A 25,328-nucleotide genomic window follows, 5' to 3' on the forward strand; every position below is an offset into this window, starting at 1 on the left:
ACGAAAAGTTGGGAACAGATTCAACTAAATCAACTCTATGTAAAATTTATGGGACTTTCAGGACTTCAAGACTCTTTTAGAAAAGGAAAATTCAAAAATTCAATTTCACCAAACAATCTGCAGGCTTTCAAAAATTACTTACATTGAGACTCTTACTTTCCACAAGGTAATCCAGATTCATTCACACAAAGAAAAAGGCATTTTGTTCCACATGGAAAAAAGTCATCTATTTTTTTTTGCTGTCTTTTCTTTCCCCCGAAACGGGGGCACAAATTGATTTTTCTTCTTTTACTTTTTTAGCTTTAAAACACAAATAAATTCACCCAATAAAATATCTCAAAAGGAATAAGAGTTACACAAAAAAAAAGAAGGATTAAATATGAATATATTGGGAAAAATAAAATTGCTCACCCATGACGTGTGCACATCAGAGAATGCTCTCAGGGAAAAAGCTTCTTGTCACCCTTCCCCCAAAATTCAACCCTTCAATTGAGCAACATTTGCTCAATGCTACTCGTATCATGTTCCACCTCACTACTACTTCCACCCTCGAGGAATTCCCGCAGTTCCGTCTCCAGATCGACCGGAGTGGTATTGTCGACATTGGAGTGATTGTGATTGTGATGATGCACCAGTGAATCCGGTTCAATTTCCATCGGAACTGGCGTTATATCCATGTCCGCTGCAATCAACCACAATATATTTTCTTTTATTGCTTATTACCTGTTAAAATCATGTCAACAGGGAAACTCACGTGAAATATTGCATCCAAGACGCTGAACTCCCTGAACATTCCCAACCAAGCTCACCCGTTGCATCTGATAGGGCTCAAGACCCGCTGTAAGTGTCAAAATAATTGACTTGTTTAATTAATTGAAGAGTCACTCTCTCTTCGTCTTTTGGATCTCTATTCACAAATTATTAATAAACCACCTGCCTATTCCTATTGACTGAAGAGACTTATGGACTCTCTGTCTCTCTCCAGAGACATCCAGCTTCATTGTTTTGTACGTGAACTCATTAAAGTTTCCACAGTTCATGAAAAATACAACAAGCACCGCTTGTGCTACTGAAAGTTTAGGAACTCCATAAATTTTCCAAGTGTTTTTGGACCAGAGAGAAACTCTTTTTTTCCCTGTGTCCCCAAGGGCAATTTTTCAATCTGCATCTGAATTGCCCCCAATAAATTCACTATTAATCGAACATTTCGTGAAATATTTAGGATTTTCAGGGCATAACTGTAACTATTTCACCGACAATATCGATAACACATCAATTACATTGCTTTTAAGTCTTTTTTTTTAGTTCGCAAAAAAGGGATGGAAAAACGTCCTACCTTGACGAAATGCTCGAGCTTTTGATTTAGACATTTTAATCTCAAAATAGATTAGCACCATTAACCTTAATGAAGTCCTTTAGAGTTTTATCACTAAAAACAATTTTTAACGGTTACCGGATAATAAGTCAATTATCGGTTCAAAATGTTTCGAACCAGTTCAGGCTTTTGAAGTATTCCAAAACCTTTCCAACCAAGCCAAATTTTCCTAAATCGGTCGATAAATACACTCTTTAGAGCCATTTTATCCTCAAATTTTGAAAAATCGATACTTACGAATAGTATAATAGGTTTGCGGAATCTTGTTTTTTTTCCAATTTGTTTTTTACACTTTTGTTTTTCCCACTTTGTCTTTGGAATTTTCGTCTTCGGTAATTTTTGTGTTTTGGAAACTTTGTCTTTGAAAATCTTGTCTTATATATATTTTAAACAAGTATATTTTATTAAATAAAATAATGATATTACAATGGTGTTTCTTGAAGTTTTAAATTTCGTCTTTGGGGCAAAAGGGGAATTTTCTGTGTTTTGGGAAAGTTTTTAGTTTCGTCCTTTGGGACAAAGGGAAATTTTTTGTGTTTTGGGAAATTTTTATTTTCGTCCTTTGGGGCAAAGGGGAATTTTCTGTGTTTTGGGAAATTATCAGTATCGCCTATCGGGGAAAGGGATATTTTCTGTGTTTTGGGAAGTTTTCAGTTTCGTCCTTTGGGACAAAGGGCAATTTTCTGTTTATGAGAGGTTTTTAGTTTCGTCCTTTGGGGCAAAGGGAAATTTTCTGTGTTTTGGGAAATTATTAGTATCACCTGTCGAGGCAAAGGGAAATTTTCTGTGTTTTGGGAAGTTTTCAGTTTCGTCCTTTGGGACAAAGGGCAATTTTCTGAGAAAAGGGAAATTTTTGGAAAGTTATAAAATATACTTGTGCAAAATGTATGAAAGACAAAATTTCCAAAGACAAAGTACTAAGACAAGACCAATAGTCAACGGCCGAGGCGATTCCACTGGATTTCCAGCAGCCTTTTCTGCCATGTCTACTGATTTTACCGCTAAAAACCCGTGTGGAGTTCCCTGGATTTTAACACTCAAAATCCGCGTAAGTTTCCGAGATGAAATTTAACGCTAAATTTTCTCCTAGTGTTCCATGGACGTTTGCGGAACTCTGTATAGGACCGTCTAATAAGAAATGTCCGCGAGTTTCCATAGACTTTTCTCTGACGAATATTTCCACGTCTTTTCCTATGGATTATTAGCGGTATAATCGACAGTCAGCCCTTTAAAAATTCGGAAAAATCCTCTTTATTTCCACGAAATTCTCCCCGGAGTTTTCCATGCAATGGCCTTAAAGCTTTCATGGTTTAATATTACGGAATTTTACGACTTTTCCAGTGGATTTTTTTTATACTTTTCTTCAAAATAATCCATAAAATTGATTAAAAATGGCGTGGAATTTTCATAGAGAATTTCCACAAAAAAAAAAAAACATCCACAAATAAATAGACTATAAGTGCCAATTGGCAACTTGGAACTTGGAGAGTATTCATCTATCAGACGAACACTCAGTTGTTCTACTTTTGAATTGAAAATATTGCTACCATATCGTACATTTGAGTATGTCTAGCTTGCAAGAATTATAGCGTTTACTTTCATGGAGTTTTAGCCGGAAAGATATCAGAAAATATACTCGGAATATTCCATGGAAATTTTGTTTCAATTTCCATGGAATGCTCTTAGCTAATTGCAAGGAAATACTTCGGAATTTTTTTCAAGGAAATCCTCGCGAAAAAAAGCTGATAACTCCGCAGAATTCCAAACGAAATATTAGCGTTTATTTCCCCGGAAGCTCACGCGGAAAAATAGGAGATAAATTCCATGGATTTTTCTGTTACCGTGAAACTTTGCGGCCGATGGGCTACAGGGTAGCAGCCCACACTTGTCGATCCTCCGCCACTTCAGGAAGATGTTCAGGTTCGATCTCAAGGCGTGCCAAGGCAAGTTTCTGAATTTGATTCATCTACCTTGTCCTAGGTCTACCTCGAGGTCGACGCCTCCTCACAATGCCTTGCATAGCTTTTCTGGGGAATCTTTCCTTGAACATTTTTTTCATATTTAAACCGAAAGTCTCTAACCCTCAAACGGATTAAACAGTAAACCATTCGATTGTATGAGTAGCATATACGGCCTACTGAACCAGGTTTTTTTCGTTTATTCCGGGAGGCCGGTTATGGTAAGTCGGAGGCAGACACAACCAAGTTACAGATTGGGAGTAAAATTTATCTATCTATCCTTTATTATCAAGTTTTTCAATAATCTACACGAATTTGGGCTTTTTGGAAAGACATTGCAGTAAAGTTCAATTAATGGAGTAATAAAATTCGTAAGAGAAAATTGAATCAAATTTGCCCCATTTTCTCCTATCCTACGTGCAGATGAGAAACTCAATACTGAGCTTCAAAGGGTTCTAACTAACAGCTTGAAGCACACTGTCTGATTCTGAATACACAGAATGCAAAACATGTACAAGGAGAATTAGTTGATTGCTAATTTCCGATTTGTGACAAATGAATTATCTAACAGTTTATGACAAACAAATTCCCTTGCTTGCATATCTGACTGCAGAGAGTTTTCTGAGTAACAGGAGTTTGTGTAAATCACGTAAAAAAAGATGATTAAAAGTTTATAATGGTTGATTAGGGAAGTAGAATTTGTTTTCCTTATAAAGTAAATTAACTAAGTACTATTGCACTCTCTAAATACTAGCAGAATTAAGCAAAACAATCTCGAAACATTTTCTTCAACAAATTAGTTATACTTTTTTGTTTACTGAGTAAGCAAGGTCGAAAATGCGTCGTGCGTTTTTTTTTCACCTTTGGTTATGTTTTTGAGATTATATCCAGGCGAACATTTCGTCCTTATACGAAAATCTCATTGAATCATTCTTAATACCGATTTTTCAAGGTCAAAGGTTAAAAAGGCTCTTGAGAGCATATTTATCATCCGAATGGCATCATACTTGGGTTCGTTGGAAAGGTCTTGGTATTTCCGATAAAACTGAACTGGTTTCAATCGGTTCTGAACCGGTAATGACATGGTTCAAAACCGATACCTAAGATTTATTCGAAATTCAATTATATTACTCCTTAGGTATATTTTGGGCACTGTTCTGAGTGATTTACGAATCGGTTTAAATCAACTGTAAACCGGTAATTAACCGGTAATGAACCGATAAGTAATTTTTGTTCGAAAATCAATTCTATCACTCTTAAAACTATTTTGTGGGATCTTTTGAGTAATTTATGAATCGGTAAATCACGAAGCCTGGACACTTTGCCCCTGTATTTTGTGTAGAAGTTAACTTAATCATTCATTCCAGTAATTTGTAATTGCTCGAACCAGTTTTTCCTGGAACCAGGGACAACAGTGCAATCCTCAGCTTGACTAATTAATTTACTATCCGAAATTCAATTGTATTATTCCTATGCTATTTTGGAAAATCCTTAATATGATTTATAAATCGATTTATATCGGTTGACAACCAATAAACAAACTCTGGGAAAAATATTTTGTTATCTTGTAAAATCTTGTAAAAGAGTTAATTCATGTAGAAAAGTGACAAGATGTTTGACAATCTGTATCACATTAGGGATTCTTGCAAGATTCTCCTATTTTCAACAAGATTTTTGTAAAAACCTTTGTAAAAATCTCATTTTTATGGAAATTTCTCAATAGATGTCGCTGGAAAACACAAGATTTCTCCTTTCTGTCAAAATGAGCTTAATATGACGGTATACTTTCTGTATAAAACGATCAAATATGACTTTGTAGAGCATTCCCGTTCGGAAAAGCGGCATTTTGTTGATGAATAGAAACAAGATTTTGACAAGATTTAGCAAGATTTTTACGAGCAATTTTTTCCAAGTGATAAAATTGCGCTATGGAGAGAAAAACTTGTAAAAGGTATTTCCCCTGAAAATGTTTCCTGGAAAACAACATTTAAACAGTAAAAAAAATGAGTGACTAACCTGTGGACACCCCCATGGCCTTTCTGAGTGCATGAGGCGACGTGATGGCTTCCGGTGGGAGATTCTTGGCCATTTCTGTGATATTGGACGTTATTTGTGTGGCCAGTTGTACTTCATCACTTCCCGGCTGCTGAACCTGACTCAGATGCACCGGCAATGCCTGTGACAATCGTTCAAACTGCACCTGATGCAACTTCTCCAGCAGCGTCGACGTGATATTCAGCTGATTCTGGAACTTCTTCTGATTGTCCACATTCTTCGTGGTCTTCTCAATATCATCCAGAAATTTCACATCAATTCCCAAATCAGCCAGAGAACGAAGTCCCTCAAAGTCAACTTTAACTGTGGCCAATTCGGAAGTTTTGGCTGGAGGATCAGGATCTGGAAAGGATTTCTCCACTTCTTCCTTTTCCGTGCGCTGCCGATGGGATTCCGTGAGTTTAGCCAGAGTTTTGCGATGTTCTCCACCCGTGAGGACATCCAAGAGGCCATTTGCCAGGGAACTGGCATATGAGCTGTTCTTGGTAAATTCCAAAATACTCTCCGCATACTGAGCACCAGTTTCATCTCCATACGTCGACAGAACCATCTGAGACTCTTCCTTGCTGAGATTGGCAAAGCGAGAGTCAAAGATGGGAGCGAAGGAACTAAAAGCTCCGTAGTTTAGAGGTTTAACAGCTTTTGCCAGATTTCGCCTATCTTCCCGGATTCCCTGAATCTGACCAGTTCCCTGCTTCAGACGTCCCGTGAAGGCTCCCAGGGAGATCAGACGTTCTTGCCCTGAGCACTTCCCTTCACTGTCCAAGAGGATTTTCATGCTGGTCGTGCCATCTTTGTGCTGACGCAGGAAGCCCATTTTGTGAGCCCGCTGCCGCGTAAACACGCGAGATTTTGCATTCCGGGCAGCTTTCTGGACCTGAGCTAGAACCTCATCCGGAGACAAATCATCCATAAATGGCTCAAATCGACTCTTGGGATGATTTATTGCCCTCATTGGCTTCCTCTTGACATCATCCTCATTGTGCATATTGGCATTCTCCTCAGCTCCCGTCGATGTCGTCTCCTCATCAGCCGAATCTCCGCCACATTGTTCAGTATCGTGATTCTCCGAATTCGGCAACTCAAATCCCAACTCCTTGGGCGTCAACTCCCTCATGTACACCATAAAAGACCTCAAAGATCTCATGAGATTCTCCGGCTGAAGCATTCTGGCACCCACATGGAGTAACCTCTTGGCCGCCTTATGATAGACCGTCTCCACATGATTGTATTTAATGGCATTCTCGCACATCAACTTAAAATCATCCCCAAACTCCTGAATTGAACTGTATGCATTGTCATTGATTTTCTGGTGCATCGTGGAAAAGTCCATGGGTTTGGTGATGATGGCTGAATACCCAGGAGCTATGTCATTAGTCACTGGCCAGGCAAAAAACTGATGTGGATCCCTCTTTTCCAGATTCCGCAGCAGATGATCGAGAATCTTAGCCAATGGCGATCGACTCTGCTTCAGCTTCAACACACACTGCCTCGGCTCCCTCCCACTTCCATCCGTCACAGTTGGTGCCTTCTCATGATGATGCTTCTGTCCTGGTGACTGAATTGAGCCTGAACTGTTGTGCTCTTGCGACGAAATGGATTCAGGCGAACGCAAATGCCCCAAACCCTTAAGCCGGCTACACATTGGCAAGAATGTAAGTCAATAACTATGATTGATATAATTATAGTGAAAATGAGTATAATTATAATCATTTTAATTATAATTATATTACTGGTATTCATATTCCGATCTTAACTAATAATCTGTTAGATTTGCAAGAAAATGATTTAAAGTAATTTTATATGCTGAAATGTAAACTAAAGAGATTGAATTTTTGAAATACAGTGGGACCTCGACAAAGTCAACTAATTAGTTCCAGGCCTGTTGAGTCTATTGAAATCGGTGACTCTATCAGAGTCCGAAAAAATCAATTAAAATGTGAAATTTTGATATAAAGGAGTATTATTGTATGTTTGTACTAAATAATTGATAAATTTAATACAATAGTAGAATATTTTGTTTAATTAACCCATAAATTCTACACCCTCTGACCAAAAATAGTCGTATGTTTGGGCAAAAGATAATAAGGAATGATTTTACGGAATGTTTATTAGTAAATATCTCGTATAAATTACTCTCAATGTGATAATATTGAGGTGCATTCACGATGTTAAGATAAGAAAATGGTGTATTAAAGATTTCTTTTTTCGCTTTTTTTAGAAGAGCTTCGGTAGATATTTAATTGCTAAACATTCTGATGCAAATAATGTTATTAATTAGAATTTATTTTGAACTTTTATTGTATGAAAGAAGAGATTGATAGTTGTTCTTCTCGTTATGGCATAACTATGGCTCTAAACTTCACAAAAATACCAATAAAAATTAATAATAAATTCATAATTAATTCAGAATAATAAATTATTCTGAAAGATGGGTGCTAAATGGTTAGAGATATCTATTTGAAGTCTTCAGATGACCCCCTAATAAGTCAATCTGGGGATTATTATTATGACCCTCATTTCCTCTTTACCTCTCCACTTCACCGCCAAAATCGTTTTCTTTTGTGATTACAGGAAAACACGTCATACGGGATCATGGGGCTTAATCAAAAAATCTTAAGACAAGAGAACTTTCAATTGGCCAAAACGCTTAAAATCACGAAAAGAAAATTATTTTGTCGAAAATTGATTACACGGTTAATATACGAATTTTATCATAATATTGTTTATCTTGTGTTAGAAACAGGGGGGTGACATTAGCTCTGAATAATGCGACCAGTTTTAGTGTAAATTTGTTCCTGTTTTCGTACACATTTTACGAGATATCTTCAAGACTACGTAGATCGCCAATTTGGGGTTTTCGGTTGCCTCTTCGTTATTAAATTGGCTTTTATTTTGTATTAGTATTTTTTGATAATTCATTCTACAATGACAGAAAACAGCTAATAAATTCAAACGTTTTTTCGGCGCGCTAGAAACATATGGGAAACATAGGAAATGTCATGCCCGTGGTTAGAAACGTTACATTGATACACCAAAACATTGATTTTAATTTCGAAAAAGTCATACAATATTATTAGTTCAATAATAATGGAAAAGTTGCCTATCGGAGTCCGTAGAGTAAAAAAATAGCTGTTGACCCTATTGGAGATTGACTCTATCGGGGGTTGACTCTATCGAGGTCCCACTGTAATTACAGTTGCCACAAAGATAATAGAGTCAATAATAAAAAGTTTTGCTCTATAGTTTTTTTGCTCTAGAAATTAATCTAATTGACCGATTCTAATGTCCAAGGAACCAAAAATGTACATATCGATATTGAGGATCACGGATCAAGTCTCTTTTAAGAAATTCAAGATGGCGCTCAGGTAGATCAATCAATTTTTACAAACACTATTAATTTTCTGTTGAACGAGTCAACCAATTGCTTAAATATTGGTATCCTTTGAAAGGCCTTGAAAATCTTTATAAACTGCAAGCACTTTCCTGTTGTTACATAACAATATAAAATTGACGAAAGCCTTATTCGGATATTTCAAAAGCTATCACTAAAGAAGCATTATTGTTGGTTTAATAACCTTGATTTCCTTGCGATAGTTTCAGGTTCTTAAAGAGGCTTGCGCATAAATTTTAAGATTATCAAAATTTTATAATAGGGTAAATTAAGCTAATTCAAAACCTGCTCCAAATGGAAATTTTTCGCTACTCCAAATGGAAACATCATTTTTTTCCATGATAAATACAGTATTAAATTTGTATTAATATATTTTCTACACATCAGTCTCATTATTTAGTTAATTTTGCTCCAAATAAAGCGAAAATCCATTTATATTCACAAATTTTAATTTGTTAATTTCTAAGAAAAATTAAAAGTGTACCTTTTCACCATCGAATTTTTCATCGATCGACCATGATTTCCAATGAAAAACACAATGACGTGAATGTTGTTTAGTCGTTTTGTTTAACATTTATGTCACATTTCTGGCTAATTTTAGTTAAATTAAGTGCTAATCTTTATTGTTAACGGTACGTGAAGTTTTTAAATGAAATGATTACCTATTTCGTGAACAGAAATGGTGTTTCTAAAGTGTCTGCAAATGCTTCAATAGGAAACCCGGAAATATGATTTTTTTTTAGAGAGATTTTCTTATTGTTTTATATGGGAAAGGGGAAAAGACCAGGAATAAGAACAAATCCTACTTTGGAATCCTAATTTAGAAGCCTTTCGTCGCAGTTTTACTTACACTGTTTGTCTCCAATTAGGAAATTTCCCTTGTCTCCATTTAGATTAATTTGTTTCCAATAGCAGCATTTTGCACTTATGTATTTTTCTTGTATTTAAGAAGTTTTCCAATTATATTTAAAGAACTTTCACTAAACAGTAACATTCTAGAAGAGTCAAGGAGCAAATTTATGTAATTCTCTTCAGAAAAAATATGAACTTAATGAGTTGAATCTTCTGTCAAAGTTAAAGCGTCTGGAAATGGTTTTGAATTAGGACATTTACCCTAATTGTTATCTTCTGCAAGGAAAATATTTCAAAAATAGGACTAAAAATATCGATATTTTTTATTTTTTAAATTCCTTGTTCGAATTCTAAGAAACTTACGACAGTGAAGAAGGTCTATGGAGGCTATCTATAGAAAAAAATTTGAGCCGCTATCAATTTTACCTTGGAAGATATTGAATTTTGATTTTTTCGATTTGTGACTTTGCCCCAGTCTCCCCTACTTATTGAAAAATTCAAACTTCTTTTAGTAAAGTAATTAACCGCATCATGTTCGTCCTTCAAAGTAACCCTGTCGATAAAAGTTTATTTCTAACTTAGCCAGGACTTACTTGAGGATCTTTCGATTCAAAAGTCCTAAGAAAACTTCAGAATTTTAGAGTAAACCCGAATTTTACGTATTTAGAGTTGACTCAAAATAAGGATTATCACGTACCTAAGCCCAATTAAAATTCTAATTAACTTTTTCTTTTGATTAGTTCCCTAATTCTTGAGAAAATCGCCGAAAGGAAAATAAGAATGACTCTATTCATTTTGCGGCATTTGTAAAAGCTCAATTCTTCAATAAACATAGCATTTTTTTATTTCGGAAAAAATGCTAATTTTTTTTTAGAACTTTGGAGAAAAATTTCATCTAATGCTCAACGCACAGTAACTTTTGTTTGTAAACATGTTTTCAAAATTTTCTACGAGGCAGAGCGAGATGACTAGATGTAGATCTCACTCACTCCCATTGAAATGTCAAAAACATGTTTACTAAACAAAAGTTTTTGTGCGTTGTGCATAAAGCTGAATTAATTTTTTTTTTAAATTTTGAAATATAAAAACAAAATCCATTTCTAGGCCTATTCCAAGACCTTATCAATTTTCTATCATCTTATCAATATTTTTGGGGAAGGTTTTCAAGTTTCGCACAAACTCTGGCTTCGAACATTTGACATTTTCCCCCTGACTTTTTAAGATTAGAGAGATTCATTAACTAAAGGAATATAAGGAAATCTGGAGTGTTCGAAGCTAGTGTGCGAGGCCTGATAGCCTTCTCCTATATCGATTAGGGGAAACTGGGGCACCACCAAACACGGGGTAGCACCAAACACTGCAATTCTTTAATAGGATATTCGACTTTACAGAACAAAAATTATAAGTTTTTAGGCATTATATGGATGCTTGTCCACTGAAGAAATGGTCAAGATAGTCCAAATAGTTTAGAAATAAAAATTAGTGTTTGTTGCTGCCCCAGTTTCCCCTATATCCAAAAATTGAGAGAAAAAAAACAATTTTCCACAGTACCTCATCATTGTCTCCTGCAGCTGACTATCCTCCCCGATGCTCATATCATCGAAACTGGAATCATCCCTGTGCCGGCGTTTCTCCTTGTGATGATGCTTATGCTTCTTCTCCCGATCCTTCTTCTTTTTCTTCTTCTTGCTCTTCTTGTGACGTTCATGCAGTTCCTGCAGATACGCCGATCCATGATCCGTCTGCACCCCATAAGCTGGAGAATCATTGCCATACTCTGGCGTGGAATTGCTACCCACCTTGAGGATCAACTTGAGACTGGGAGGACGTCCTGGACTCAAATTTGGGTCTGCAATGACAATTGCACCAACATAACCTCACTTTTAACCCCGGACAGTGGAAAATTTCCCCAAAAACCACCCCAAGCCAATGGATAGTATCACAATCCGCCCAGAGAATTTCCCCACAATCCTTTAAAAAGGGTTTTAGTTGAAATATTATGAGAAAAACTGTGGAAAATCAATCTTGTCTGGAGGAGCAGCGTCACCTCGGAAAAACACCTTTTTCACCCATTTCCCACTCACAAACACTAAAAATCTCACCTTCATATCGCTCACGACGTTCACTTTTGTGTTTCTTGTGCTTTTTCGAGCCCATTGGGGTAGTATTTTCACGGAAAATTCACTGGAGAAAGAAAAAATAAAACGACGCCTCGTAATTTGACACTGCGAACTCCCACATAGTGCAGTTTGGCGCCGCCCTTTCGGGAAAATTACGCAACTATTCCAGTGGACTTCCAGTGTGTTTTCTTCGCTATGGCCGGAATCCTTCGCGGAAGTAAATTAGTGCGGTATTTTGCGGGTTTTGCCCGGAGTATTGCCTTCAATACTACCCGGGAAATTGAGGGAAATGCTGTGCAGCAGGGTCAGTGTCTCTGTGGGCAGATATCACAGTAAGTCTTGGTTTTTTTTTCGGGGAAAAGTCAATTTGTTTCTCGCATCATGGCTGTCTTACGCAATAATTGATTTTTTGGGGATTCTGGATGCTTTTGGGGATTTACAATGAATGGGATGTGGGAAGATGAGTTGTGGGGTAGTGTACTTGGTCTTGAGGAGCAAAATCATGGGGTTTTTCAGGGATGTTATGGAGAGGGTGTGAGTTTGTTTGACCATAACCTCAATTTTCTTTCCAGGGGATTCTCAACAGCCGCCCGGTCCGATCAAAACCTCGATAGATCCCTGAAGCGCCTGGATCAGGATGTCAGGCGCTCGGGGAGGATTTCGAGGAGGGACATCGAAGAGATTCTCGAGGAGATTCGGCTGCAACGGTCAGCAACGAGCTCACAATCGTTGCTGGTTATCAGATGCTGCGGGAATCTCGTTCCTGAGGAACTCCCTGAAGTCCGGACGGCTCTTGTGCAGGAGATATGGCGTACTCTGAACAATCTCAATGTGCCCATGGATATTTCGCACTACAATGCACTGCTAAGGGTTTATTTGGAGAACGAGCATCCCTTCTCGCCAACGGACTTCCTCAATGACCTGGAGAGCAAGGGAGTGGAGCCCAATAGGGTCACGTACCAGCGTCTGATTGCAAGATACTGTCAGGATGGGGATATTGAGGGTGCAACGAAGATTCTGGAATTTATGCGCGAGAAGCAGCTTCCAGTCAATGAAAATGTCTTCAATGCTTTGATTCTGGGGCATTCCCAGGCGGATGACATGGAGTCCGCTCTGGGGATTCTCAGTGTGATGGAGCAGGCGGGCCTGGAGCCAAGTGCTGACACTTACACGACCCTCCTTTGTGGATACGCCAGGAAGGGAGATGTGGAAGCAATTAAGAAAACCCTGGCAGAGTGCGAGAAAAAAGAGGTCTTCCTCCTGGACAAGGACATCCTGGACATTCTCTACGCCCTCACGATCAGTGGCCATGGAAAACATGCAGATACCCTGCTGAGCTGTGTCCGGAAATCCATTGGATACAATCAGGATGCCATCAATACCATCCTGCGCCTGACAAATCGCGGAGAGGATGAAGTTGCCCTGAAAATCCTCCGTACCATGCCGAGAAATGTCAAAGCAAGTGGCGAGGTCAGTGACACGGGCAATTTTTTCATCAGGCAAATGGTAAAGGCTAAGCTTCCGGTCGAGAGAATTCTGCAAGTTTGTCAGGCCATTCAGCAGGAAGGATTAAATTCCCGACCCCTTCTGATTGCAATCGAAGCTGGCCTGGTGCAAGGAAGCCCAGAGATTGTCATCCCGCTGCTCAAGAAAGCCCAAGAATTGGGATTTCCACTGAGGCAACATTACTTCTGGCCACTTCTCTGCTCAGCTGCCAAGACATCCTCAACTCAAGGAGTTGTCGGTGTCTTGAAGCAGATGCAGGAGGACTTCAGTCTTCAGCCGACCAGTGAGACAATCAGGGAATATGTCATTCCCAATTTGAAGGCCAGGAGGGATGATATAATCCGGGATTTGACGAATGCCGGAGTATCTCCGGCCAATGTGGGCAGTAGTTTGGTCTACAATGAACTGTCGAAGGGAAATCTCAAGGAAGCAGCTGATATTTCAACGAGAATTCGAGCTTTCTATCATCCAAATCTCTTCAGGCGTCCACTCATCTCGGCTCTGGGAGCATCCAAGGACTGCGAATCCTTCATCAAGGTCACCAGACAGATTTACGATGGGATCCCAAGGTAAGTTTTCTTTCTAAAATTTTCTTTAAAAAATGCCTTTTTAAAGAAAATTTCCCCTATCCTTTAAGGCAGAAACGTCAGAATTTAAAAAAAAAAAAGCATTTTTAAAAAAAATTCTACTAGTGTGTAGACGCCATTAACAGCAACAAAAAAAACATTCTAAGGGAAGAGCGCGAAGGGCTCATTTAAACGAGGGTATTTCGAAAAATACCTCCCTTTGCTATGCCCCAGTGTGTCTTGGATAATTCATTGAGAGAATTCCGAAAAAGTTAAAATAACATTCCTGAAATGTTGATTGATTGAAGCATTGATCCGAAATCGGTGTAAATATTACCCTTTTTAGGTGTATTAGGGGTTAAAGTTACCCTTTTCCATGTTAATCTTATCCTTAAAAAGGTGTAAAACTAATATTAAAAAATGTTGATACATTTTTACACCTAAAAAGTGTTAAAGTTACGAGGAAAAAAAGTTAATCGCACCCCCGTTTTTTTCTCAATGAAAAGCAATCAAAAGCATCTTGAATTTTCACATTTACATTTCAACGCTATTTCGAATAGTTTCCAGCCTAAGCTGTTCTCTATTTTATTTTTATTTTTATTCTTAATTGTTCTATAATAGTGTATTATGTATATTTAGGGAGTATTTATAATATGTTTTCATATCCATTTTATTTGTTAAAACTCCTTAAAATAACTTAACCTATGATTATGTAGACTATGACTCAATCGGGTCTTTCTCAATCGGGCGACAAATATTGTTGACAATTTTCACGTTTAATTATGAAGCTACTTCGCTCAAATTCGCTGTAGTTCTTCCTATTTTATCGTGATTCTTTATAATTGAGCACTTTTTGTGGAATTTACAAAGGCTTGACGCTCAATTCTATCGCTAAACCGGATGAAATTTTGCCCCATATTCCCGATTGAGAGAGAGTCTACTGTAAGTCCCCCCTAACCCCGCCAATGTATGTTTTTTATATCACTGATTTTTTTTTCTAAAATTTTAAAATGAGATTTGTATGTTTTACATCTGTTTGAGTTTAATGAATCTGATTTTGTGTTGTAAATTCTTTTGATATTTTTGTTGCAAGAAATTTTAGTTCTATCGTAAAAATTTTCTGTGAGGCTTTTTGCACATTCTAGTATTGTAAGAGTATTTGCTAGTTCGTGTAATTTTTTATTTGAAATTATTTTTTTAGTGTCGGTATTGTATTTTTCATTTATTGCCATTCTAAGGCATCTATTTTGCATTGTTTGAATTTTTTTTAAAATTTGTGTTTGATGTGTTGTTCCAAACTTGAATGCCATATAATAGTATTGGCCTTATAAATGTTTTATATGTAAATATTAACTTTCAAATTTTCTTTTAATATGTTATTTATTTTTATAAATGGATATATTTTTTGATGCTAAGTTTAGATTTTTTAATTATGTTACTTATGTGATTATTGTATTTTAATTTTTTGTCTATTGTAAGTCCTAGATATTTTATTTCGTTTGTTGTTTTGATTTCTGTATTTTCAAATTTTATTGGCGGTGGAACGTTAAATTTTCTTTTGTTCGTAAAGTTTATTAACTGAGTTTTGTTTGGATTGATTTGGATATGCCATTTTTGTAATATGCTTCTAGTTTGTCTAAATATTTTGTAGTAATATGTAATTTTTTTCTATACTCTCTTGAGAAGTATATAAACTGATACCCATCAATTTGTTTGAAATACAACGATTTTTTTGTTTACGTTGAAAGTTTGTGGAGTGAATTCTGACCTGACTGAATCGACATTGTCTCTAAACATGGGTAACTGTTCAAAAAAGTTACAGTGAAAAAGAATTTCAGTAGATCGAGCACATTTGCTTTTTTTATGCACGGACTTTTTTTTATGTCACTCGGAAAATGAGTCCACAGATTTGCGAGAGTCTTCTGTAATCAATGTGAAGTTGAGTGTGGATTTTTATTCAGAAAGGAAGATTTTTATTTCAAGCATCCTGGCTTGAATAATCTCAAAGTGACAAAATTCTAAAAAAAAAACACGTAGAAAACCAATTAATATTCCTTTTGTCTCCTGAATTTTTACACCGATTCAATTCTACATAAAAAAAACTTAGACTGCTTTTAAACGAGGGTATTTTAACACTAAACCTACCGAGCCCGGTCAAATTGAGCTTTTGGACATATTTCTAATATTTACGCAGACTTAAACGTTCAATTGCCACTACCTAAGTGCATGACTTTTCTTAATACATATGTCCATGTGATATATTTTTGAGTATTTGTTTTTTATTTTGTTTTGTCTTTTTCGAGAAATTTTTTTCATGTACTCTACCTATCACGACCGGTCAATTTGACCGATTTGAAATAGGTAATCGCAGACTATATACTATGACCTACTTTTAGTCTTGGACATTTTAGAGAGGCCCCTAGAGTTCATTTCATCCATTTACAGCAAAGATAATCAACCCCTCCTTCCCCCAGATGGTAAAAAAATCGGGCAGAAGGGAAGAATTTCTTCTGATTTATTTTTGACCAAAGTAATAGAGCTGGCCACTTAGAATGTTCTAACAACTCCCCCAAAAGTTAATGTAAGGAATCCAAATACCATATAGATTTTCTTCTCATCCCACTCCTTCACCTCCAGAAACTACTCTTTTGAAAATATCTCAAAAACTAATTCATAGATCGGGATTTGGGTGATATTGGCTCCCTCATTTTCGTAGTCTTCTTTTGAAAATAAACCCCTTTGATTTGAAGCAGCTCTTTAAATTCCTCCGAAGTCATCCGGAGTAAATTATTATGTCCAATAAAATTGCCCCAGAGAATTTCAACGACACCATGATTCGCGTTAGGAGCCAATCTCTCGCCCACATCCTCCTTCTTCTCGCTTAGCGGGTCCTTTTGCACGACATAAAAGTAGTGTACAGAAGGAAAACTTCCTCTTCTTCACTAAAATCGCACATTTTCGCTTCAAACGACTGAAATGCTAAAAAAAAAAAAAACAAAAACACTCATCTGACAACCCCTGTGCCATCGTGACATTGAGCAATTCTAGCAATGTGTCCTGACTAAATCAGCGATTTCGAGTGGTTCTAGAAGTTTTAATGAGCAACTTTTCACTTTAATGTGAAATTTTCTAGTGTGAATAACTTCGTTACCCTGTGTTTTTAGATTATTTGATACTCAGCCGGAAAGTAGGCAAGAAAGCAGAGGAATTTTATTTCGAAAGGGGCATTTCGAATAAAAATACCCATGTATAAATGAGCCCTATTAAGCGAAATTTTCTAAAACTCAGATTCATAGACCAAATCTCTTTATTGGTCCTTCTCTTAAGTTTAAGGCTCCAAAGAACGCCATGAAATTGAAGGGGTGATCTCCCTTATAGTTCCCTGATCACCCCAAATGTTCTTTGTATTTCCCAACAGATTCTACGGGCGACAGCAATCGGAGGACGCAGAGAGTGAACCAGAGGAGGCTTCTGGGTTGAATCAGCAAGAATGTCTTGGGCAGATTATCTACGATGTGGCCACTTACTTCCGGAAGGACAATAATGAGACCTTGGGGAAGGTTCTTGAAGGTTTAGTTCAGCAGGGACTTTCGATAAGTTCTCGTCAAGCTGAACGAATCCAGGAGAAGCTTGGCTCGGAATTGACTGTTGAGATCTCCAAGAGTCTTGGTCAGTTGGCTTCCGGGGAGTTGGAACCTGTTGCTCTGACGCAGGAAGATGGTTCGAGGAGGACGAATACCCTCAATCAGATGAGTGTTGCTCAGTTGGAGAGGATTATTGAGCAAGTGGAGGCCAAGGGGGAGAATAGTAAAGGGCTGAAGAGGTATCTGTTGGCTTCGTGCTTCCGCAGCAAGGATCTCAAGAAGACAGAAGAAGTTATCCAGAGATTGGAATCTGAGGGATACAGTTTCACGTCTGGAGTCTATGCGCAGTTGATTGATCTGTACTGTCATCATGAGAATCTGGAGAAGGCTTTTGACGTTTATCGGAAGATCAAGGACAAGGAACCGGAATTTCTTCTGGACAATCTCAAGACAATTCGCTTGGCTACGTTGCTGTTGGGTCAGGAGCGCGTTGATGAAGCTGTGGAGTTTCTGCAGAAGAACCAGAAGCCTGAGATTCGTCCTGAAGATCAGACATTCAACTATCGCACAACTTGCTGGCGAATGCTGAATTCCCTGGCGGACAAGGGGCAGTCGGAGACTCTGGAGAGGATTTTCTCGACTCTGGAAGCTGGGAATTACATTGAAGTGAGTAATGTCCTCCTCGGGCCGTTAATTAAAGCCTGCCTGGTGAAGGATGATCTGCCCAAAGCGATGGAGACCTTTGAGAAAATCTCCGTGAAGTATCAATCGACTCCGTGGAAGAATGAACTTGCCTGTAGGCTCATTCAGGCTGAAGATGCCAACAATCTCCAACGTTTGACAAATCTCAGCACGAAGATTCACGGAGAAGTCAATTCTCTGTACGATTTGGTCTTTTCCTTCGTGGAATGCGGAAGGATTCGGCAGGCGAGGAAGATTCTCGAGACTCCTGGCCTGAGGGTGAGATACCAAAGGTTGAACACGGCCTGCGAGAGGTACCGTCAGGAGGGGATGGTCCGGCCACTTGAAGGACTCGTGGAAGCCACCAAAGATTTAAATCACATCGATCGTGAGGATATCTACTACAATCTCCTTCTGAGCTACTGCAAGGAAGATGTTCCGGACAAGGCATTGGGATTGTGGACGAAGATGCAGGAAGAAGATATCACGCCATCTGAAGCATTTCTCATGAAACTCGGAAAGTATCTTCAGTCGAAGAATTTGGAAGTTCCCTTTGCCATCCCAGAAGTCAAATCGTCATCAGTTCAGCAACCACAGTCCCCACCAAAAGTCCCAGCTCCGAAATCCATCCAAGAACAGCCCAAATCCTCCCCAGCAGAATCCACAAATGCCTCAGCTTTCAAGAAAGCCCTCAAACAGGGCAATATCGATGCAGTCATCCAGGCTCACAAGAAACTCAACCCAACGGACAAATTGAGTGTGACGCATCAGTCGCACTTCCTGGAACTCCTCGTGAAATTCGACAGGCTGCAAGAAGCCAATGAGCTGCTACAGCAAATGCTACAGGAGAAAACACATCCAATCCCGAGAATCTTCAGGTTCTACCTGAACAAAGTGGCAGCAGCTGGAGATGTTGGGCAGTTCGAGAGGATTTCGCAGTATTTGTCACCGGAAATCAAGAGAACCATCTCGTATGACAATCGCCTGTGCCATGCTTACGTCACGGCTGGACGGGCTGAGGAGTATCTGGAGAAAGTTGGCAAGGAACTGGATGGGGCGAAGAGTGATAAAGAGAGGACGGTTCTTGCGGAGAAATTCCCAAGAGGAGGAGCACAAGGGGTCCTGCAGAAACATCCAGAATTGGTGGACAAATGTAAGTACACCTTCCGATTTTTTTTGACCTTTTGTACCCAAGTAGCATTTTCAGACCAAATAATAGAAAGTTAGAAAAAGGTAATTTTCACCTTACTAAAATTACATCCCACTCAGGAAATTTTACTGAAAAAGATCATTAAATAAATTTATTCCTTAACGTAAAATTTTCGTAAGCGTTACCTTCAAAGCAAAAGTAAGTTTATTAGAAAAACTTACCTCATTGCAAGCAAGCAAATGTGACGGAAGTTAACAAAAAATGACTTTCAATTATTTGTTCGTGATTTTTTTTGCCGAAAAGTTAGCTGATCTAATTTTTCAATACCCAAAATTATACTCACAATCGAATTTTCACGCATTCCGAGTTGCAAGAACCCCTAAAGAGAACCTGTAAAGACTCTCAGCTGCCATAAGCTTATCAGGGGACGGGAATTAATTTTATTATAACTTTTGAACCCTTATTACAAGATAACTCAAATTTGACACAAGGTCACTTAAATGTATTGGCTGTAGATTCGTGAAAACAATAGTCCTCCAATTTAACTCTGCACTACTTAAAAAACTGATTTTTATTAATAATGCAAAAATAACCACTTGGTCGCCACTTTTCACCACTTTTCGCCAGTTCTGTAACCACTTCTCGCCACCCACTTGGAAAGGTTCAAACTCAATTATTTTGGACAATATTATGCAAAGAATACATTCAGTATTTCCCTTTCCTCATAATCACCTTATTATTACTCACATTAAATGATTTTTCTTCGCTTTTATTTGTGAAATCAAACTATTGGACTATTGCAGAAAGTAAACAATCCAGATTTGACAACTGAGAATCTACGAAGTGAAGTTATCGTCGCCTATTGAAAAGAGATGGCGACAGGTGGTAAAATGGTTCCAAAATATTACCACTTTTTGAAAATTTGATGACACTTACTTAGTATATTGCGTAAGAAATATAGGAATCGAGGCACTTGCTTAAAATATTACTTTAAAAAATGCTCAAAATCGTAAATCCAAAACTAATAATTACGGGCCGATCCATCTCAAGACGACCGAGAAAATCGCAAATCGCGGGTTCATGGTCTTAGATGTTTTTGAATTTTACATATGTTAAAGTACACGATAAAATAATATACCCTTATTTTTTTTTTCGCCCAAAAAAAATTCCTGGCCGGAGACACATGGCGTCAAAGATGGCGTCTTACGCTTCATTCGTCATTTGAGATTTTTGGCAAATATTTCAAAATGCTCTATCTCGCGAACGGGTTGAGATTTTTTCTTACTCTTTTTTTTTATTTGAAAGATAATTTTATACTTTTTAAAACGATATACTAGTTTTCGTATTATCTGCTCAAGTTTTTTTTGTAACCGTCTTTTAATTTTTTTTTGAAAAAAATTAAAAATTAATTTTTCTCAAACACCCCATTCGCAAAAATATTCATTTTTTTACTCTTGATAAGTAACATTGAGTACTACATTCCCTGAAAAGGCGAGCTTCCACTTTTGCGCTTATTTTTTTTTTAAAAAATATTCAAATTTTAACAACATTTTCAAAAAAGGAAAAATACCAGTTAAACTCAAAATTTTGAGTTCAATTTTTCAGGGAATACAGAAGAAGTGGTGATTCCACCCTAGTAAAGGTCGGGGTGGGGCACTCAATGGGTCAAGTGGTAGAGCACTCGCTCTACGATGCAAGTGTCCCGGGTCCGAATCCCCTTTAGGTCACCGGGAATTTTTCTGGCATTTTCTTTGTTGGAAAGGGTCTCGACCTCAACTACAACATATTAAAATTTAAAGAACAAATCATCGTCTAGTTTTCGAAATATTCGAAGTTGAATCTTTGAAAATCTATTTTTCGATTAATCGGACTTTCGATTAAATTGGATGAAATTGGGAGGACACAAGGGTTATAATACTCAACGAGAGCTTTGAAAAACACAGAAATTTTTCAAATTATGACAATTAGAACCTGAGATGGCCATTTGAAAATTGAATTTTTGACTCGTTATAGCTCGCGTTTGGGGGGTCGGAGGGGTGGGCTTACATTTTTTTATCGAAAGGTCTTAGGCCCAGCTATAACATACTAGAATTTGAGATTGATCCATGCCATAGGGGCTGAGTTATAGCGAAAACAAATTTTGGGGGTGTTCCAAAATGGCGGAAGGGGGGGATTTCACATCATCAAATTTTAGCCGCCTAGTGACATTTAACCTTTTCCGAAAACAGCTTGTCGATATCTCTTTCGGTTCTCTCTCGAGAGGGCAAATTATTGAAATCGTCAGCACTTTCGGGGCCGAGAGAAATTCACTCGCACACCTCGCAGATTTAAATCCTTTTGCAACGATTCCTTTATAACATAAAGTAATCGTTGCACATACTTAAGAATCTGCGGGGTGTGCGAGTGGATTTCTCTTGGCCACTAAAGTGCTGACGGGTGCGAGTACGATTTCAATAATTTGCCCTCAGAAGTGGTTATACGACGACGGACGGACGACTGACAACGAAAATCGATTTTTGATCGAACGAATCGTTTTAGGTGTGATTTCCAAAGTCTAAGCAAAGTGTATAGAACAGAGTTTTCGAAAAGAGAAATTTTATGCGCCGAAAAATAGGCAAAATTATACTGTGCTAAAGTCAATGGAGGACTTCTATTTCGAAAAAGACTTTTCGAATTTAAATATCCCTATTCAAATTGTCCCTATAGTGGTAATTTGAAATACAATTCACTGTCATTTTTCGAAAATCCAACTTTGTGGTTCGTTCCTGAGATAAAATTTCTCAAACTGTTATAATCTGTTCTAATCCCTTTCTATGTGTGTCTCAGCTAAAATAAAAATTTCTGGTGGACTTTTTATTTAATTTTAAAAAGTTTTGAAGTTTTGTAAAAGGGAATTTGTGCGCATTATGAGCTGAAAACATTCTGAGGTTGCTTCCAAAGTATTTCTCAATCACCATAAATGTATTTAGGCTTTTCAATTATTTCGTTACCTTACCATAATTACCCGGTGAGCACAGTTAGCTGAATAAGACAGCTTTTTCAGCATATTTGTGCTGAGTGGATCAGCAAAAATATGCTGACCTGTCAGCAGTTCTCGAACAAAAAGTGCTAAGCTGTGGAAATGGCACTGCCTCGTGAGTGTCTTTTTAAGGTTAGCAATTTTCAGCTCAAAATACACATTATGTTTTCAGCTGAATTGAAATCTGTTAGCATTTGGTGCTCACTGGGTACTTTCTGTTAAAATAGCTTCAATTTTGAATGCAGATTATATAGGGGAGATTGGGACAAAAAGTCACAAAACGGATATTTTATTTTTTTACAAGCTACTTGATCGCTTCAAAAATTTCTAATTAGCGCAGTTTTATAGGAAATTTACCGCTCTACAACTTTGTGAAAGTAATTTTCCTCTATTTTGTAAGGAAATACGTTTATCGAGCCAATTTCTAAAAGGTAATTTTGAGACCATTCTCAAAATTGCTGGGGCAAATAGTACCAGATATTGGGTATTATCATATTTTGATTCGTTTCATTACGCTTCATTCTGCGAAAAAAGTGAGAAAACGAGAAAAGCGCTTTTCAAGCAATTTTGGAAAAAACACACAAAAGACTGCAAATCGTTTGACCAATGCAAACAACAAGCGGCGAGACATGATAATGACGTTTCTTTTCGCCGTGAGACATCAGAATTCGCTTTTGTGTTACTTTTTGCTCTATACCTTTTGTTACTTTTTACCCCAAGTGGCCATTTTTAATAAAAGGTTTTCTGGAGAGAAGCACTTTTGTGAAATTCTAAAATAGATAGCGGATTCGTATTTAAAGAATCCAAATTATTTAGAAAATATTCACCAGTGCATCAATTTTGGAAAATACGTAGGTAATAATTGTTATCTTTTGCAAGGAAAATATTTTAAAAATAGGGCTAAAAATTTCGATATTTTTTTATTTTCTAAATTCCTTGTTCGAATTTCTTAGAAACTTACGAAATTGAAAAAGGTCTATGGAGGCTATCTAGAAAAAAAATTGAGCCGCTATCTTTTTTACCTTAGAAGATATTGAATTTTGAATTTTTCGATTTGTGACTTTTTGCCCTAGTCTCCCCTATTATTTTAAATTCACGAGTTCATGAGTCGACCCCTTTGACCCTTTTGACCCAAAGTTAAATGGGCAAATTATTCTTGAGTTCAATGACCTTAATTTTTTTCGAACTAGATGAAAACCTGGCCAGAAAATTCATGCAACACAAAATCACGTCTCCCATGAACGTCCTCTGGATCCATCACTTTGTCACGGGCAATCAGGAAGCCCATGAGAAGATCTGGCAGGAGCATCTCAAAGAAGCTCCACGGCTCATGTTCCATCGGATTGTCCAGACGGCTCGTGAGAACCAGGACATTAGTCTGATCAGGCATTTGATTGGGAAGCTGAAGGAAGCGAGTGTGAGCGATGGAGCTCTTGGGAATGCTTACAGCTGCCTCCTGGACATCCATTCGGCACGAGGGGAATTTGATGTGGGACTCGAGGCACTGAATGCAGCTGTCCAGGAGAAAGTGCCCATCCAGGGAATCAACAGAACAGCTCTGATGCGACTCAAAGATGGCATTGAGAAGGCAGGTAAACAATTCCCTCACAAAATCCCAGAGAAATCCAATCAGAAGGATCAAGAGTCCTCGAGTAGTAGTAGTAGTAGCAGTAGTAGCGATGATGAACCAGAGAAGTCCAAGAAGTAGTTGCGAGGAAGAAGAAGCAGAGGGAAGTGAAAGAGAATTTGGCGGAAGAAATATATAATTGCACCCATTTAGCTTAAAAATTACATTAAAATACAAAAATTTCTAGCAATCCAATGCCCCAATTGAATAATAAAGGGGGAGTCATTTGTGGATTTGATAAAATATATATATACTTTTGTTGCTGGATGATCCCGGAGGAATCGCGAGAAGCTTTTCTCTGGACGTTTTGTTTGGTTTTTTGTCTTAATTTTGAGAGAAGTAGAGACCTGTGGTCCAGGAGAAGGAGATCCAACGCCCATGGAAGTCCCAGTAGGCCGTCATGTGGAATCCCATGTTGGTCAGGACGACGATGTACTCAAAAAGCGCAAAGAGAGAATAAACTGAGGGAGAGAAAAAGAGAGAGAAGTTGAAAGAGGTTTGGAGGTAGGAGATAAAAAGGAGGTTTCTGGGGGACTCACCACCTGGTTCACAGTAGGAATTGTGCCGAAGGAAGAAGTAGCCAGCGAGGGAGAAGGAAACAATGTTGATGAGGCAGAGGTATCCTTTGAATCTGATGGATTTGTCTTCTAGCTTTGTCAAGGAATCCCCTCGCCTGAGATTGATGTTCATGATGTAGGACACGAGCATGTACAGCTCAGATGTGGCAATAAAGGTGATGAAGCAGAATTTGTGGATTTCATAGCTGTCCACGGATGTGAAGAGGGATAAGCCAAGGAGTGCTCCATTCTCCACAACATTGAGCATTGTGGCGGAATTAACGAGAAAATGCCAGCGTTTCCTGACGCACGATCGATAGTACCTCAAGTACATGTAGGCCACCATGAAACGAGGCACAGCATGAGCACAGATAGCCACCTGCCAGATGAATCTCTGTGGCTGGTAACTTCCAATTGCCGCAGAGATTGATGGCAGAAAATTGTAAACATGACAATGAGTGGCTGTTGCGCGGTCAAAGTAGAACACCACAGACCACAAAACGCAGAAGAGGAAGCTGAAGAAGGGCAGAGATACCACCCTGAAGGCAAATTTGCCAAATGGTGTCCGGAAAAGGGGTGTCTCCCGGTCAAGAGAATGATACTCTGGCAGCATTTTTTCCCCGTCAATGACACCTCACTTTCCCGCAAGGTCCACAAAATATACCACCACGGAATTCTTTTCATCTCCCCCAACCACCATCAGGATGAAATATTCTCATTTTTAGCAGATTTTTCACAATTTTCCTGAACACACCAAAAAATTGTGTATTTTTCGGAAAGGTGGACACTTCCCCACTTTTTCCGCTAGAGGTCGCCCAGGTCGTTGACACGTGGTTTGGAGGGGAAGGCGACCATCTGTCAGTTCCAACGAAAAAAGCAAAAAG

General features: G+C 38.1%; 3 protein-coding genes across 3 annotated transcripts; 1 reads left to right on the top strand and 2 right to left on the bottom strand.

The window, feature by feature from the left end:
* Positions 1 to 200: 200 nt before the first annotated feature.
* LOC129807843 (bromodomain-containing protein 7) lies at positions 201 to 11,895 on the bottom strand. Its single transcript, XM_055857408.1, has 5 exons — positions 11,737 to 11,895; positions 11,186 to 11,483; positions 5,350 to 7,025; positions 755 to 838; positions 201 to 682 (listed from the first exon to the last, which is right to left on the bottom strand). Exons 1-5 carry the CDS (start codon positions 11,789 to 11,791, stop codon positions 486 to 488), a joined length of 2,310 nt encoding a protein of 769 aa, XP_055713383.1. The 5' UTR covers positions 11,792 to 11,895; the 3' UTR covers positions 201 to 485.
* Positions 11,896 to 11,914: 19 nt separating this feature from the next.
* LOC129807837 (leucine-rich PPR motif-containing protein, mitochondrial) lies at positions 11,915 to 24,130 on the top strand. Its single transcript, XM_055857388.1, has 4 exons — positions 11,915 to 12,086; positions 12,327 to 13,829; positions 17,245 to 19,244; positions 23,451 to 24,130. Exons 1-4 carry the CDS (start codon positions 11,950 to 11,952, stop codon positions 23,966 to 23,968), a joined length of 4,158 nt encoding a protein of 1,385 aa, XP_055713363.1. The 5' UTR covers positions 11,915 to 11,949; the 3' UTR covers positions 23,969 to 24,130.
* LOC129807857 (post-GPI attachment to proteins factor 2) lies at positions 24,006 to 25,057 on the bottom strand. The gene is made up of 2 exons (XM_055857427.1): positions 24,427 to 25,057; positions 24,006 to 24,348 (listed from the first exon to the last, which is right to left on the bottom strand). Exons 1-2 carry the CDS (start codon positions 25,055 to 25,057, stop codon positions 24,212 to 24,214), a joined length of 768 nt encoding a protein of 255 aa, XP_055713402.1. The 3' UTR covers positions 24,006 to 24,211.
* Between the last annotated feature and the right edge of the window lie 271 nt (positions 25,058 to 25,328).

Source organism: Phlebotomus papatasi, chromosome 3 (genome assembly GCF_024763615.1).
Source record: "Phlebotomus papatasi isolate M1 chromosome 3, Ppap_2.1, whole genome shotgun sequence".
Lineage (NCBI taxonomy): Eukaryota > Metazoa > Arthropoda > Insecta > Diptera > Psychodidae > Phlebotomus > Phlebotomus papatasi.

Coding starts and splice junctions, on each gene's coding strand:
- LOC129807843 (XM_055857408.1), bottom strand. CDS start 11,791: ATGGGCTCGAAAAAGCACAAGAAACACAAAAGTGAACGTCGTGAGCGA. Junction 839..5,349: donor GGCCATGGGGGTGTCCACAG/GTTAGTCACTCA, acceptor TGACACTTACAG/CGGGTCTTGAGCCCTATCAG. Junction 683..754: donor TCTTGGATGCAATATTTCAC/GTGAGTTTCCCT, acceptor GGTTGATTGCAG/CGGACATGGATATAACGCCA.
- LOC129807837 (XM_055857388.1), top strand. CDS start 11,950: ATGGCCGGAATCCTTCGCGGAAGTAAATTAGTGCGGTATTTTGCGGGT. Junction 12,087..12,326: donor CTCTGTGGGCAGATATCACA/GTAAGTCTTGGT, acceptor TTTTCTTTCCAG/GGGATTCTCAACAGCCGCCC. Junction 19,245..23,450: donor TCCAGAATTGGTGGACAAAT/GTAAGTACACCT, acceptor TTTTCGAACTAG/ATGAAAACCTGGCCAGAAAA.
- LOC129807857 (XM_055857427.1), bottom strand. CDS start 25,057: ATGCTGCCAGAGTATCATTCTCTTGACCGGGAGACACCCCTTTTCCGG. Junction 24,349..24,426: donor TTCCTACTGTGAACCAGGTG/GTGAGTCCCCCA, acceptor TCTCTCCCTCAG/TTTATTCTCTCTTTGCGCTT.